The sequence below is a fragment of the Panicum virgatum genome, chromosome 7K (assembly GCF_016808335.1).
Source record: "Panicum virgatum strain AP13 chromosome 7K, P.virgatum_v5, whole genome shotgun sequence".
Taxonomy (NCBI): domain Eukaryota; kingdom Viridiplantae; phylum Streptophyta; class Magnoliopsida; order Poales; family Poaceae; genus Panicum; species Panicum virgatum.
This window is the reverse complement of record NC_053142.1, coordinates 28,367,989-28,385,151: the sequence shown is the minus strand read 5'-3', so window position 1 is coordinate 28,385,151 and position 17,163 is coordinate 28,367,989. Positions and strand designations below refer to the sequence as shown.

Sequence of the window (17,163 nt, the reverse complement as noted above, 5' to 3'; positions counted from 1 at the left end):
TATCACTTTTGCATAGGGTGGATGTCGGACATTCACAAGCATAGTATTGGTTTACTCAACAAAGCTATCAAAACAGTTTTGGGCCTTAAGGCATAGGGTTGGGGTCGGGGCTTTGGATGCCACCCAACAAACAAGAGTCGCATAGAAATGTGATTAGCAATTTGTTGCTTACCTATATCACTACTTTTCTAGCCGTGATGCTAAAGCTCATTAGAATTTTAGTGATTATGGATCTTGAACCACTATATGTCATTAGAGGGAAGATGACTTTGATATAGTAGGTTGTCTTTTGTTAAATTAGTTAATGAAAGTCTTTACATAAACTTAGTGCTGAAATTTTGCTTTACTTTTATGTTGTAGATCATGTCTGCCAGTAACAATTCCGCTTTCAATTTGCGTTCTGTTCTTGAGAAAGAAAAGTTGAATGGAACAAACTTTATTGATTGGTACCGCAACCTGAGAATTGTTCTCAGGCAAGAGAAAAGGGAGTATGTTCTTGAGCAGCCATATCCTGATGATCTCCCTGACAATGCAACTGCTGCTGATCGCAGAGCTTATGAGAAGCACTGCAATGACTCTCTTGATGTCAGATGTCTGATGCTCGCCACCATGTCCCCTGATCTGCAGAAGCAGTATGAGCGTGCGGATGCTCACACCATGATCGAGGGGCTGCATGGGATGTTTCAGAACCAAGCCAGGACTGAGAGGTTCAATATCTCAAAGTCCTTGTTTGTGTGCAAGCTGCCAGAAGGTAGCCCGGTCAGTCCTCATGTGATCAAAATGATTGGTTCCATTGAGACTTTGGACAGACTTGGTTCTGAACTTCACCAAGACTTGGCTACTGATGTTATTCTCCAGTCGCTCCCGGCGAGCTATGAGCCTTTTATTATGAACTTTCAGATGAATGGCTTGGATAAAACATTGAGTGAGTTGCATGGGATGCTAAAGACAGTAGAGGAGAGCATTAAGAAGGATCACAATCATGTGATGATGATTCAGAAGGGGAACAAAAAGAGGAAGCGTTGGACGTCTCCTAATCCCAAAGATAAAGGCAAGGAAAAGAGTTCCAGTGGTGAGTCCTCGGGCTCTAAGCTAAAGCCAGCACCTAAGGCCAAATCTGGCCCTACTTCTGAGGATGAATACTTCCACTGTCATGAAAAGGGACATTGGTCTAGGAACTGCAAGAAGTACTTGGAAGAAAAGAAGAAGAAGAAGGGAAGTGAGACTTCCACTTCAGGTATAAATGTTATAGAAATTAATATTGCATTATCTTCCAGTGAATCATAGGTATTTGATACTGGATCGATGATTCACACTTGCAAATCGTTGCAGGGTCTAAGTGAGACTAGAAGATTTGCAAGAGGCGAGTTGGACGTTCGTGTCGGCAATGGCGCAAAGGTTGCGGTGTTGGCTGTCGGCACCTACCACTTGTCTCTACCCTCCGGATTAGTTTTGGAATTAAATAATTGTTATTGCATTCCTGCTTTGAGCAAGAACATTATTTCTTCTTCATGTTTGGAAGAAGTTAATAATTTTAAGATTGTAATAGAGACCAAACGGTGTTCCATTTTTTGCAATGGTATTTTTTATGCTCATTGTCCATTGGTGAATGGATTATATGTTCTTGACCTTGAGGATAAATCTATCTGTAATATTAATACTAAGAGGCTTAGACCAAATGATTTGAATCCCACTTTTATTTGGCATTGTCGCTTAGATCATATAAATGAGAAGCGCATTGAACAACTCCATAAAGATGGATTGTTAAGCTCATTTGATTTTGAATCATTTGACACATGTGAGTCTTGTTTGCTTGGAAAGATCACAAAAGCGCCTTTCACTGGTCATAGTGAGAGGGCGAGTGATTTGTTGGGACTTGTACATACCGATGTATGTGGACCAATGAGCTTAATAGCCAGAGGTGGTTTTCAGTACTTCATTACTTTCACTGATGACTTTAGTAGATATGATTATATCTACTTAATGAGGCACAAGTCTGAATCGTTTGAAAAGTTCAAAGAATTTCAGAATGAAGTACAAAATCAATTAGGCAAGACAATTAAATTTCTGCGATCTGATCGTGGAGGAGTTCAAAGAATTTCAGAATGAAGTACAAAATCAATTAGGCAAGACAATTAAATTTCTGCGATTTGAAAAGTTGAAAGAATTTCAGAATGAAGTACAAAATCAATTAGGCAAGACCATTAAATTTCTGCGATCTGATCGTGGAGGAGAATATTTGAGTCTTGAATTTGGTGATCATTTGAAGAAATGTGGAATTATTCCGCAGCTAACTCCGCCCGGAACGCCTCAATGGAATGGGGTATCCGAACGGAGGAACCGAACCTTGTTGGACATGGTTAGGTCCATGATGAGCCAAGCTGATCTTCCATTGTCATTTTGGGGTTATGCTCTTGAAACTGCTGCGTTCACACTAAATAGGGTTCCAAGTAAGTATGTTGAGAAGACACCATATGAGATATAGACTGGGAAACGTCCCGGATTATCTTCTCAAAGTTTGGGGATGTGAGGCTTATGTCAAACGTTTGATGTCAGATAAGCTCACTCCAAAGTCAGACAAATAATTCTTTGTGGGGTATCCTAGGGAAACCAAAGGATATTATTTTTACAATAAGCGCGGAAGGTAAAGTGTTTGTCGCTCGCAATGGTGTTTTCTTAGAAAAGGAGTTTCTCTCAAAAGGATTTAGTGGGAGCAAGGTGCAACTTGAAGAAATTCAGGAAACACCTGAAACTGTTTCAGCACCCACTGAAGATCCACGGGATGTGCAAGATGTTGCACAACCTGTAGTTGAGGCACCAGCCCCACGAAGGTCTATAAGGGCACGTCGCGCTACTGACAAGCTCAACCTCCTTATTACGGAGGAGCGCCACGTATTATTGATAGAAAATGATGAGCCCTTGACCTACAAAGAAGCAATGATGGGACCCGACTCCGACAAATGGCTTGAAGCCATGGAATCCGAGTTAAAATCCATGCATGATAATCAAGTTTGGAACTTGGTCGATCAAATTGATAGTGTAAGACCTGTCGACTGTAAGTGGATTTTTTTTAAAAAAAATTAGACATGTATGGAAATGTTCACATCTATAAGGCACGATTGGTGGCGAAAGGTTTCCGACAAATTCAAGGTGTTGACTATGAGGAAATCTTTTCGCTCGTCACAATGCTAAAGTCTGTTCGTATTCTCCTAGCAATTACCGCATATTATGACTATGAGATATGGCAAATGGATGTCAAAACCGCTTTCCTTAATGGACATCTAAGTGAGGATGTGTATATGACACAGTCTGAAGGTTTTGTCGATCCTAAAAATGCTGGGAAAATATGTAAGCTTCAGAGGTCCATCTATGGATTGAAGCAAGCATCTCGGAGTTGGAATATTTATTTTGATGAAGTAGTCAAAGGGTTTGGCTTCATCAAGAATGAAGATGAGCCTTGTGTTTACAAAAATGCTAGTGGGAGCGCACTTGTGTTTCTGGTCCAATATGTGGATGCCATATTACTGATCGGAAATGATATCCCAATGCTTGAAGCCGTTAAAACCTCATTGAAAAAGAGTTTTTCGATGAAGGATTTAGGAGATGCGGCTTATATTCTGGGTATTAGGATCTATAGAGATAGATCAAAAAGGCTAATTGGATTAAGCCAAGACACGTACATTGACAAGATATTAAATCGGTTCAATATGCAAGATTCCAAGAAAAGTTTCTTGCCAATGTCACATGGCATTACTCTAAGAAAGAGTCAGTGTGCTACGACACCTGATGAGCAAAAGAGGATGAGTACGATTCCTTATGCTTCAACCATAGGGTCGATCATGTATGCTATGCTTTGCACGCGCCCAGATGTTTCCTTTGCTCTAAGTGTTACGAGCAGGTATCAGTCAGATTTCGGTGAAGCTCACTGGACAATTGTAAAGAGTATCCTTAAGTACTTTAGAAGAACTAAGGATATGTTCCTAATATTTGGAGGCGAAGATGAGCTCCTTGTAAAGGGTTACACCGATGCTAGTTTTCAAACAGACAAAGATGACTCCAAATCGCAATCCGATTTTGTTTTCTGCCTCAATGGTGGGGCAGTGAGCTGGAAGAGTTCCAAGCAAGATAAGGTGGCTGATTCGACGACAGAGGCCGAGTATATTGCAGCTTCCGAAGCTGCAAAAGAAGCTGTTTGGATCAGAAAGTTTGTTTCTGACTTGGGTGTTGTTCCTAGTGCGTACAGTCCAGTGGACCTCTATTGTGATAATAGTGGTGCCGTTGCACTAGCAAAGGAGCCTAGAACAACTAAGAAGTCCAGACATATACTGCGGAAGTATCACCTCATCCGTAACTTTGTTGAGAGAGGTGATGTGAAGGTTTGCAAGGTGCACACGGATTCAAACGTTGCTGATCCGTTGACAAAGCCTCTCCCACAACCAAAGCATGAGGCGCACATGAGATCTATGGGTATTAGATACTTACATTAGTGATTCTAGTGTGCATGGGAGATTTTTGTGTCATGAGTATGTTTATGTAATGATGAATAATTATTATTTATTCCATGGATGATTATTTTACATTGATTATCAAGTGCGTGACTTGTTCGTGGAAACTCTTTGTTGACAATGATATGATTCTAAATTATCCCTAGTTTATGTTGTTATGTGGGACAACAACGACGTTGAGACTAGCACATGCATTAATTGATGATCATGTTTCACGGATCATGGATATGGAGATATCGGATTAATGATGTGGACACATGTTGGTGAACATGGTGTTGGATTGACCCACTCCAAGATATTGTTGGGATTGTTATTTTGTAGGTGCCATCAGTTGTTCTTGAGTGTTATACCTACTGGATCCTTAGACCTGATATCGCCATTGTTTCTCACTGTGTGTAGTGGTGCATCTTGGGGTTGCTAAATGCTACTCCGTAACTGGGTAGTTACAAAAGTAGCTTACAGGTGTGTCATGAAACATGGAATGGGATGTGAGCGGATCAAGATGGAATTTGCCCCTCCTAGATAATGTATCTCTGAGCCCCTCGAGATAGTTGGATTTGAAAGTGCATGGCCATGCTAAAGTGATTAAAGAGTTAATCATTATGACTAAAGGTTAGTTATTAATAGAATCCACTATTAGATCGAGAGAATGGTCGAGCTATCACAAAGGTTGCACGCATCTCGTCTTGAGCTTGACTGGTATTGTGTGGCAAAGGGATCGGTGCATGAGTATATCTAAGGTTCGGCCGATATGATCTTTATGTGTATTTATGAGTCACTATGCCCTGCTAGGTGCCGCTATTGACTTGTGATTCGGAAATGATTTTCGATCACGACCACCTACACATGAACCTAACGGGTCACACACTTAAGGGATTTGGAATGTTGGAAAGCTTGCCTGTATGATTGTCTCTAGTGGAAGTGGGAGATTGTTGGTGATATGCTCAAGAGCCCATCATCACAATATGGTTTAAAGGCCCAAGAGAATATTGATCCAAGAGGAATTAGGGTTACTAATGGACCTATGAGATAGAAGCCCATTAGTACGCCCTATATATACGAGGGAGGGGCTAGGGGGGGCGAGACAACCTGTGAGCCCCGCCACCTCCCTAGCCGCCCCCCCTCTCGGCCGCCGCCCTTGCCGTGCGTGCGGTGCTAGCACACCGACGCCCGGCGTTTCATCCCCGTACGTGTGGACTCCGTGGAGGCGCTGCTGCGACTGCTGCGCTGATCGGCTTCTGGGATCAAGGACGAGGAGCTCGGTTCGTGGGACGTGATCGACTACTTCCTCTACATCGACGCGCGACTTCTTCCGCTGCACCGCGCGTCTAGTGGTAGCGATCTATGATCTTCTACTTGCAAATATCTTGGGTATATGCGGTAGTGATGTTAGCGTAGCCTACCCGTTTACCTACAGTTGAGGGAGGAGGAGGAGTCACGGGGTGGTTGACAGGCTGGTCTGTGCGGCGCCGGCAAGGGCAGGCGACCGAGCACAGCCGGGAAGGCAGTGGATGCTCCGGCGTCCGGACGGAGCGGGCGGCCATTCAGCCCATGTGCTGCCGACGGGGCAGGGCGGCCGGGTGCCCTGGCGACCGTCCACCGCGGGCAGCCATACGGCACTGGCGAGGGACGGGCAGCCGGGCTTAACTGGCGGCTGTGTGGCACCAGCGAATGGCGCGTGTCCGGGCGTATGCACCAGGCTCTGCCAAGCGGCCCGTGCAGCACCGGCATGGGGACGGCGGCCGGGAGCAGCTAGCTACCGACTTGCCGCGGTGCGGCGGCCGGGGGTATTTGGGGGTGGTGGGCAGACGAAAAAGCTAGCATTAAAAGCACATTTTATATGATGGGTGATTGGGCTGACATGGGCCTAATTTTATTTGGGTTGTGGCCTCCAGCTTGTTTTTTTCTCGCGAGCCAGTTCGAGCTGGCTTGTTATTGCGCCGAGCTAAATACTGAGCTTGGCTCGATAACATTTTTCTACGAGCCGAGCCGAGCCACTAACGAGTCGAGTCGAGCGAGCTAACGAGCCACGAGTTTTTCGTCCAGTACTAGCGGCAGCAGGCCGCGGCCCACGCGCCACCCAGCAGCCAGCAGCCAGGGTTTTTTTTTTTTTTTTGAGAGGGGCAGCCAGCAGGCAGGTGGGCGCTGCTAAGGCCAGCCGCAAGCAGGCTACGACGTGCGAGGCCAGGAGCCAGGCGGCCGAACCAGCAAGTGGCTGGCAGCTCGCAAACAGACCAGCAGGAGTAGAGCCGTCTGCAGCCCAAGGCGGCCCACAGGGCGAGTGCAGGAGCAGGCTAGCAGCCGCCGAGCCCGCATGCTCATTTTGTTTCGTATTTTCTCGATGCACCTGACCTGCTATTTAATTCCTGCTCCCTTGCTTAAATTAGTTAAGTAGTTCTATTGTATCACTAATATTTATAGAGCATCTCTAAGAGCTCTTGTATCTTGAGTAAGTTGACTAAAAAAGAAAATAAGACAAAAAAATCTCATCCAACAGCTATTGTATCTACCTCGTCTTCTATCCTCGTCTTGTATCCAGGGGCGCTGCTGAGCAAAGATGCCTAGTGCATCGGCTCTTGTATCCTGCCAGCATGGCCCCACCCCACCTCCCGCCTCACACCCATCGAAGCGCCGCCAGCCCCGAGCTCCACCAGCGTCGCCGAGCTGTCGCGGCCGCCCCTCGCCGAGGCTCCGCTCACGGCGTCGCGGATTTCGCACGCCTCCAGCACCCCGCAAGGCCGGGCCGCCGCCTCCTCCTCCCCGGGCCTCCCTCTCCCGGCTCTTGATCGACTCGATCTGCTCCAGCGTCTCCACCACCTCCTTCATCGACGGCCGGCTTCGGGGCTCGCCGGTGAGTGCGCCGCATGGAAGGCCTGCTTGGAGTTGTACTGGCCCTCGAACCAGGGGCCAGCTTCCGCCGGTCGGCTGCGTACGGCTTCGCCCAGTCGGCAATATGACCATGGAGACGAACAGAGGAATCACTGGGAACGAGAGGAGATGAGGTGGACCGCATATAATATGACAAGTGGGGTTCACTGTCAGAATAACATATGGAGAGTGCAGATTTTAAAAGTATGTTGGTTTATCCATGCTATAGGACATCTTCTATTTTTTTATAAAGCTTGTAAAACTTTAAATTTAGATAAAATTATACAAGAGCTCTTGAAGATGCTCTTAGACTTTGTATGCTGATTTAACTTGTGTTAACTAATATTTGTGCCTCTAATTCTTATCAATCTTTGCATGCTTAGTCCAGTAAGCTTTAATTTATTTTGGTAGTGATTAGCTCTAGGGGCCGATTGGGAGGGCTGCTAGGAGGCCGAGCTAGAGCTAGAGCAGATGGAGCGACATTTTCTAGCTCCGCCAGAGCAGTAACAAAAAGAGCAGCCACAAAAAGAGCTCCGCCGGAGCAGCCAAAAAAAGAGCTCCGCCGCAACTTGCTGGAGCTGACAATAGAGCACCCCGTTTGGTGCAGCTCCTGCGGGAGCTGCTAGCAGAGCCGAAGCTAGAGCAGCACCAAACAGGTCCCTAGTCCTTTTTTTAGACTCTTAATCGGCTCTTTGGTTAAATTTTGTTTCTGCTTGATTCTAAGCTTTGCTAATCATTGTTGCATGCTCAGCAAAGAAAGCTCTTAAGTCTATTTGGAAAAACTTTTTCGACACGTCGGTAAACTTTTGCTTTCGCTTTGTGTCATGTCTTGCTTGAATAGATTGTTTTTTTGCTTGCTTCCACTTTTGCGCCAAATTTTTCCTGACCGTTCTTAGAATAAGCTCGTCACAAGTTGGCTTGTTTTATTTTGGCGGTTAAAAGAGAGGCATGTCAAATTGAATTCGAAACATAGATCTTATTGAGAATTTTTTTTTAAAAAAATCTTCCATTCACTCCCCTTTAGTCGATTCACTCCCCTTTAGCGGTCCGTTAAGGTCCTTCGTCGAATTCTGAAGTGTCCCATGCCAAGGATACTGACACGAGCCAATCGCACAGCGCCAACCAAATGCAGCTTAGCCCAGTACGGTGACCACTCAAAGAAAACATCAGCACGGTGAAAGAGAAATCAAAAGCGCGCCGCTGGACTCGTTGACTGCAATCATCATCATGGCCCAGGGCTCATTCGGAGGCCCAGCAGTAGGAGCGCCTGGTTGAGCCTGTGAATTCTCGTGCTTGCAACTAGGCAGGACGCACGTTAATCTCAAAAAAAAAACCTAGGCAAGACGCAGGTAAAGATTAATGTACTTGTAATAACAAGATCTACCAGTTTAGTGTTCAGAAATACCGTACGAATATCAAAACACGTGCGGTACAGTGCATCCGAAACGAAATGATTTCCCTTCGCCGAATGGCAACTGCACAGGTATAACAACGACCACCTCTCTCTACGGTACTAGTGGTATCGAAATTAAAAAGGACGACTCAGGCCTTATTTAGTTGTAAATTTCAAAATTTCAAATCTATCACATCTAACGAGAATCTTACATGCATGGAGTATTAAATCTAGACGAAATAAACAACTAATTATATAGTTTGCTTGTAAATTACGAGACGAATATAATGAGCCTAATTGGGCCATAATTAGACACCAAATTGATACAGTAATTGCTATAGTAACCATGCGCTAATGATGGATTACTTAGTCTCATTAAATTCGTCTCATAGTTTACAGACGATTTCTGTAATTAAATTTGTAATTAGTCTATATTTAGTACTTCAAATGTAAAAATATTCTATTTTAAAAATTTTACACCCCACAACTAAAAACAGAGACCTTAGCGAGATTTTTGTTTCATCTGAATCAGAACGGTTAGTTGATTGATGGGGTCGTGCTGCAGCGCCTTCTGCACCAGCTCCGTCTGCTCCTGCACGTGCACCGAGTAGAAGCCCGTTGCTGTGGCCGCCGCGGGGCCCTGCCCAGCGCCTTCATCGCCGTCAGCAGGCGGGGGTTGATGCAGCTGTATGCACCCATGTTCATCGGCTCCTCCTGGCACCACACTGTCTCGGCGTCTATACAAAATAAAAACAGGCAGCTGGCATATATGATCAGCTTGTTTCTTCGTAACTAGGATAAGTGAGATTCAATAGAATGAAATGCCAATATAATCTTCCAGCTAGCAATGCTGGATCAAGGAAAATGGAGGAATGTCCAATATATTTCCTAGCAGTAGGTCTTAAATTCTAATGTGCAAGTGTACAACGTGACCCAACCACCTGGATAGTTCCTTCTATGAGTGTTCGGTTGCTGCTATAAATTAGCCTAATTTCTACTCCTAGCCTAAGGTTCTTGTCTAACTTTATCTAAGATTAAGTAGCCATTTTTCTTGCCATAAAATATTGCAAGACTAAGATTAATCTCCATAGTGAATAATTTGAACGTCAACCAATCGTGTCTATATATTCCTGACATTAAACTAAAGTTATGCCATGACTTCAAAAAATCATGCGCATTCACCCATAAGTAAATATTTTGTTACTTGTAATAACAAGATCTACGCATCACCCCTCTGATAAAAACATGAATTTTCAACCGTGTACTTGTAATAACAACATTTACCAGCTTATGGCGTTATAAAATTTACGGGATGCAGAGCAAAGCACGCGCTAAAACGGGAGTAAATCGTTTTTCTTTCATCCGGTACCGTACATCCGAAACAAATTATTTCCCTTCTCTTCACCAAATGGCTGCTGCACAGGTATGAATCGGACCTGCTGCTCTCTACGGTACTAGTGGTATCAAAATAGAAAAGGTCTCCAATTCCAGGGCTACTCCAAGAATCTACAGGGGGTTTTCCTTCCTCAGAATCAGAACAGGTAGTTGATGGGGTCGCGCTGCAGCGCCTTCTGCACCAGCTCCGTCTGCTCCTGCACGTGCACCGAGTAGAAGCCCGTCGCGGTGGCCGCCGACGGGGCCCTGCCCACGTACTTGATATCATCGATGCTGCCCCTGCCCAGGGCCTTCATCGCCGTCAGCAGGCGGGGGTTGATGTAGCTGTACGCACCCATATTCATTGGCTCCTCCTGGCACCACACGATCTCGGCATCTGTACAACAAAAACACAGCCAGATGGCATGGATCAGCTTCTTTCTTGTTCAATAGAATAAGATTCGATGAATGAATGTCAGTTTATCTTTCCTGCTTGCAATACTGGATATCAATGAAAATGGAGGAATGTCCCTAGTAGTGCATACACTAGTTCTTGACATGTTGAATATAAACCATGCTACAGAATAAAAACGAGCAACTTATTCTTATAAACAATTAAACATACTTGGATATCTCTTCAACTCCCGCTGGATGAGGTCGTATGGGAACGGGCAGAGCTGCTCAACTCTACATATGGCAACATCAGTGCGCTCTGTCTTCCTTCTTTCTTCATCCAGTTCATAGTACACCTGAAACCATAGCAAAAAAAAAAGGTCAAAGACTCGCTTGCTGACTTGCTGGAGAGGAATGTAACTTTCTAGAAAATACAGCTTCCAAGGATGACAACCTACCTTTCCAGAGCAAAGAACTAGACGGTTGATTCCCTCCTCAAGGTCCTTGTGATTGTTCTGGTCCTTTATGAGCCGCTTGAAGCGTGTCCCTTGCTTGTCAAATCCAGGGTGGCCCGCAAGATCATCAAACTCAGATAGATTCGACTTGCAATCCTTGTGGCGAAGGAGGTTCTTTGGGGACATCACAATCAAAGGCTTCCTGAAGTCCCGGTGTATCTAGAAAACAGGAGGAAAATATTTCAGTGCACCTGCACCATAAAATGTTTCAAAGGAGGGAGTGAATTTGCAAAAAAAAAATCACCTGGCGACGCAGAACATGGAAGTAATTTGCAGGAGTCGTTACATTCACAACCTGCCAATTGCACTGCTGGATTTGCTTCCGCAGTGTTGAATCCATCTCGGGTATAACATACGGGTTGTCATCACTCATCTGCAATAAAGTAGATGATGTTTTATATACAACAACAACATAGCCTTTTTTCCCAAGCAAGTTGGGGTAGGCTAGAGATGAAACCCGAAAGAAATAAGTTGATGTTTTATATAATAACCAAAAAGTATTAGCATCTACATGTGTAATCAAAATACTTAATCGCATTTCTATTCTCTTATTTTAGCACTTTGCAAGAGCTACAATTAAAATTTCAAAATATCTTCTTTGCACAAGTATTTTCAAACATGCATCGGAGAACTAAAACGAAACATATTCCTCTGAAAAGAAAATAGAACTGATAACTGCAAAATATCTAGAACTATAAATACATCAATATAGAAAGTGCAAATGGTTATGGTGCCGTTCCTAGTTAAAACTCAACAGTAGAGGAAGTACAAGTTGATGTTGTCACCAGTGAGCTACCATGAATAATTTTGGTGCAATTCCATGAAAGAGATTTGCATTTAGGTATTTAACTGCTTAGTTATGAGCTCATGACAAATAAAAGAACATTCAAGCAGCAAAGAAAAACATTTTTCTGGTAAATGATAATGTTTGTCATGTGATATATGGAACAAGTACTTTCACAGTGAGAGAGAGAGAGACAGAGAGAGAGAGAGAGATTCTGATTACGGGAGCACTAATTTACAGTAAATGACCTTGTAATTGTTCCTTTCAAGTGTATGGATGCTAATTCAAGCACAAGTCCCGCAGTTGAACATGCAAAATAGTACCTGAAGAAAGCGCTCCAGTCTTGCACTAGAATGTTCAGGCCCCTGACCATCATATCCATGAGGAAGGCACACGACAAGGCCGGTCTGGCGGAGCCATTTTGACTCCCCACTACTCAGGAACTGATCAAATATAACTTGAGCTCCATTTGCAAAATCACCAAACTGAGCTTCCCATAGGACCAGTGAGTTTGGGTTCTCCATGGAGTAACCCAACTCAAAGCCCAGAACAGCAAATTCTGACAGGGAACTGTTGAAATAATTGCATACTGTCAGGTCAAAGAAAGCTAGATTGACTATTAAAAGGGAAAAAGACATACCAATATATATATACCAGCTGTCAACCTTAAGGTTTTCATTTCCCAAAGGACAGCACCAATACTTGTCTACATCTGAAATTAAAGCTACTAATTTGGCCAGTTACAGCGGTGGAATTTATTTTTTTGTTCTGAATTTCTTATATTCTGAAAAAGATGACAAATGAGCATGTGGAAATCAACCATTTAATCAAACTAACACTGAATTTTCTATCACCCAGCCCTGTATTTGGGTAGTTTTAATCTTATTAGTTATTACTAGATCTCAGTACTCAGTATACTTATTTAATAATCTGTTCCTCATCTGCACCGTCTCAGTGCCTAAAATGCATGGGAATAAGGCATACATAGCAGTATCATTAGTTAGAATAGCCCTACCCTGTGTTTCTGGGTTTCTGCTGCACCCTACTTGTGATTCTCGGTTCACCAGTACAAATCTATATCACTCAGATGTTCAAATTAAACTACTGATATATTGAGATAACAAAACCCAACTACCCATGCTCAACAGTAAGTAGGTAGTACAACTCTACGACTAACACTACCAAAGGTAGAGCCTGACATCCGAGCCTTCACTATGTTTGATACACCATTATTTAGTTTTAAAGTATATATGTTCAGATGTATTTCATTTCTAGAATTATTGACAGCAACAGAAAACATAGTACATCAAAGTCTCAAAGCCATATGTCAGCCGTCAAACAATGACCACCAATAGTATTACAACATAATTTAACCTTAAGTTGTTTACATGCGAACATGCAATGTCTTGTTTTGAAAATTTTAATTACTCGATATGTGGAAAAAGAAATCCACTACGCAGCCAACTGAATTAGCTGGGTTTGTGGTTCTATCCAGTTATAATAAATAATATTCATGTTTCCTTTAGAATCTAACATGAGCTCCATTGACCCATTACATGCACCCTAACTGGAACAATTTGGTACATCTGAATACATACCTGTTGCTCACAGTAAAAAGCTCCTCATCTTGGTTCATAACAAGATTATCGAGCGGGCAGTACCGCTCTCCAGTTTCCTGGTCATGTATGACAGAATGACGGTGGCTGAATGTACCCCTCTCAACATCCTGACCACTTAACCTGACATGGTTCCCCTCAACTATAAGAGTAGCAAAAGCAAGTGCTTCACCCACTGCCCAATCAATGCCTTCTCCAGTCTCAATCATCTGACGCCGCTGATCAAAAATCTTCTTCACAGCCCTGTGAGGCTTGAAATTTTCTGGCAGAGTAGTCATGGCTTCTCCAACACGTTTTAGAATCTCCGGCTTCACACTGCAGGGTTGCAATAAAATGCCATGCATGAAGGGTATTTACTCAAAGTGTTTTTTTCCAAGACAGAATACTCAAAATGTGGAGAGAAACAGAAAAAACAAAGAATGCTGCAAGACAGGAGCTATTTACCCAGTGTTTCTGATACGTGAAATCTGCTCTGGTGACTTGAACCCAGTCCAGTAAGCTGAAAGCCAGTCCCTCTTGTTGGGGACATAGTCTTTGCTGTTCTTGAATTCCTCATTCAGTATAGTGTTGACCTTCTTGTTTAATCTGTCAATATCTTCCTTCGAGATCTTCCCAGATTCTAACAGCTTATTTTGATAAATCTCAAGCGCACTTGGATGGTTCCGGATCACCTGGTACGGATAGAGAAAAACTTCTCAGATGTGAAGGGGCATAGTTGACAGTGACAAGGGTAATAACAAAACTAAACAAAATTTGATTATTCAGAATCACTAAGAATTTTAAACTTATATTAATTCTTCTAACTGTGATACCAAAAGATACAAAGTAAAATACTCAGAACACAGTTCTTTTCCTCCTTCAGCATATAACTAGATGGAGTACAAGACATATCATTAATTAAATGGTACAGGAAGAATCAAGATTCAAGACAGCTAAATATTTGAAGACATAGCATGCAATAATTTTTGCTAGATCTTAACAAGTGAAACAAACAAGAACCTATACCTTGTACATTTTAGGTTGGGTAAATGAGGGCTCGTCAATTTCATTATGGCCAAACCGCCGGTAGCATACAATGTCCACCACCACATCAGAGTGAAATGTTTGTCGCCATTCTGCAGCAAGCTCGCAGACATGAACCACTGCCTCCAAATCATCACCGTTAACGTGGAAAATGGGAGCATCCAATGCTTTTGCAACATCTGTGCAATACTGTGAGGATCTCCCTGACTTTGGATCAGTAGTGAATGCAACCTGATTATTGACCACAATATGTATTGTCCCACCAGTGGTGTAGTTCTCAAGGGCGCTGAGATGCAGGGTCTCATACACAACTCCCTGCCCTGAGAAACTACCATCACCATGCAGCAATACCCCCAAATTTTTGGTCCTGTCACGATCATTAGAATAGTACTGCTTCGCTCTTGTCTTCCCAGCAACAACAGGATCAACTGCTTCCAGATGACTCGGGTTTGCAACCAGTGACAGATGAATATGTTTCCCACCCCTGGTAGGTCTATCATACGAAGTTCCTAGATGGTACTTAACATCACCAGTCCCTGTATACAACCCTTCCCCTTCATTAACAGGCTTGGTACCACCACTGAACTCGCTGAAGATCTGTCGCAAGGGCTTCCGCACGACATTTCCCAAAACATTCAGCCTGCCTCTGTGTGGCATCCCAATGACAATACTCTCTACACCAAGATCAGCTGCCCTGTCAAACATCTCCTTCATGCCAGGGATCAGAGTCTCTGCACCTTCAAGACCGAAACGCTTCGCGGTAGTCCACTTGGTCGCCAAGAAATTCTCAAACTGTGTGCTCCAGATAAGCCTATCGAGCATGACCTGGCGACGATCGTAGGTGTACTCCCTTGGGTTAACCGTCTCGATCTTCTCCCTAAGCCAGTTACACTTTTCACGGTCAGCAATGTGCATGTACTCATACCCAATGGTGCCACAGTAGGCCTGCTCGAGCCGCTCCAACACAGAACGCAGCGTCTGCACAGGCCGGTTGTCGGACAGGAACCCCGCCATCCTCCACACTCCCAGGAAGAACTCACGGTCCAAATCCGCTTCAGAGAACTCATAGAATGCCGGGTCCAGCACGTCCGGGACCGGGCGCTCCTCCAGCCCCAGCGGGTCGAGCTTGGCCTTCAAGTGTCCGCTCACCTGGTACGCCCTGACGAGCAGCAGCAGCCTCATGCTCTCCTGGATGGTCTGCCCGGAGAGGCCGGGCGAGGTGGTGGCCGCCTGGCCGACGAAGTTGCGGAAGAAGTTGTCCCACGACTCGTCGACCGAGTTGGGGTCGGCCTCCCAGGCCCGCTGCAGCTCCTCGAGGTAGACGCTGCTGGTCCCGTCGAGGAAGCTGTCGGTGAGGCGCGAGAGCGGCACCGCGCGGGGCGCGGGCGCGGCGAACCTGCGCGGGCGCGTGGAGTGGAAGTAGCGCGCGGGCGCGGCGCCGGGGGCCGCGCCGCCCGCGAAGGGGCTCGCCGTGGCGCGCGCGAGGTTCCGCCGCAGCGCCACCCGGGCCAGGCCGGACGCCGCCCGGAACAGCCCCATTCTCAGATCGAGCTTCGCGTGGCCCGGTCGGCCGCGGGACGACGCGTTCCTGGGTGTGGATTACCTTGTCCTTCCCGGAATCTAGGCTCCCATCAGCCGCCGCGCACGCGATCGAAGGCACGGTCCTCCCTGCACAGGCAACAGGAACAGCAGATTGATTAGGTCTCGGTGGACAGCAGCACCGAAATTCCGGCTCAGGAGAACTTAATTCCGCACAGATTGCGGCTGGGCTTTATCAAATCTAACTAATCTCTACCGGCACGAGCCGTAGGCTACGCGCCGTGCAGATCAACAATCACTGCGAAACAAACAGGCCGCTCACTCCCATCAGAGATCGGCCCGCGCCGCGCTACAGACCACCGTGACCAAGCACCCCTCCTCACAACCCTAGGCCCTAGCGACGAGCAGAAGATTCCGCAGCGACTCGCCCGATCCAACGGAACACGAGAGATCGCACCGCGGAGAATCACGAGCGGGGCGAGTAGGCTTACCCGTGGGCGGAGTCGGCTCGTCTCGGCTGAGGCGGGGGGCGCCGGAGGCCGGGAAGGGGTCTCGCGCCGCCGCGCTCCGGTGGTTCGGGAAGGGAAGAAGGGATGGGGACGGGTTCGTTCGAGAGCCCGCGTCTCTTCCGCGATGATAAGGGCGGACGGCGGAGGCGGGGCCTTCCCACTAGGCGGCAACGATGCCGATGGATTGAATGGGATGGGGATGAGGAAAAGTGAAGGCCTGATGGGGGGCGTGGCCGTGGGGCCCGGACGCCAGGGTCACGGTTTCGAACGGGGCGGGCCCACCGGTTCCTTCTCGATGGGTGGAGCGACCAATCAACGAGTCGCGTCGCGTGCCAGGTGGGCTCGCGCACAGGGACAGCCGGACAGGGTGCGCGTTCCGCGAGCCCGACGCGCGCTTGGCTTTGCTTTGCTGCTCGGGTCAGAAATGAGCAGCTGGCACGACGGGACGTTCACACACCGCTATGGGAGTCTCCTGCGCCGGCGCAAAGCATTATGTTTCAAATTCAAACAGCCAGACCAGAACCTGGCCCTCTTGCACGAGTACATGACTCAACATGACGCGCGCCTTCTCTTCTTGTACTAGCATTTGGAAGACTTTAGAAATGAACTTTTGACCATCAATTCCACTTGAAATATTATCAATT

At 45.8% G+C, this 17,163-nt stretch overlaps 1 protein-coding gene across 1 annotated transcript; it reads right to left on the bottom strand.

The window, feature by feature from the left end:
* Window positions 1-9,989: 9,989 nt before the first annotated feature.
* LOC120640747 (2-oxoglutarate dehydrogenase, mitochondrial-like) lies at window positions 9,990-16,709 on the bottom strand. Its single transcript, XM_039916667.1, has 9 exons — window positions 16,502-16,709; window positions 14,454-16,139; window positions 13,893-14,119; window positions 13,431-13,763; window positions 12,156-12,402; window positions 11,293-11,421; window positions 10,992-11,207; window positions 10,766-10,889; window positions 9,990-10,537 (listed from the first exon to the last, which is right to left on the bottom strand). The coding sequence occupies exons 2-9, from the start codon at window positions 16,008-16,010 to the stop codon at window positions 10,299-10,301; spliced, it is 3,072 nt and encodes a 1,023-aa protein (XP_039772601.1). The 5' UTR covers window positions 16,011-16,139; window positions 16,502-16,709; the 3' UTR covers window positions 9,990-10,298.
* Between the last annotated feature and the right edge of the window lie 454 nt (window positions 16,710-17,163).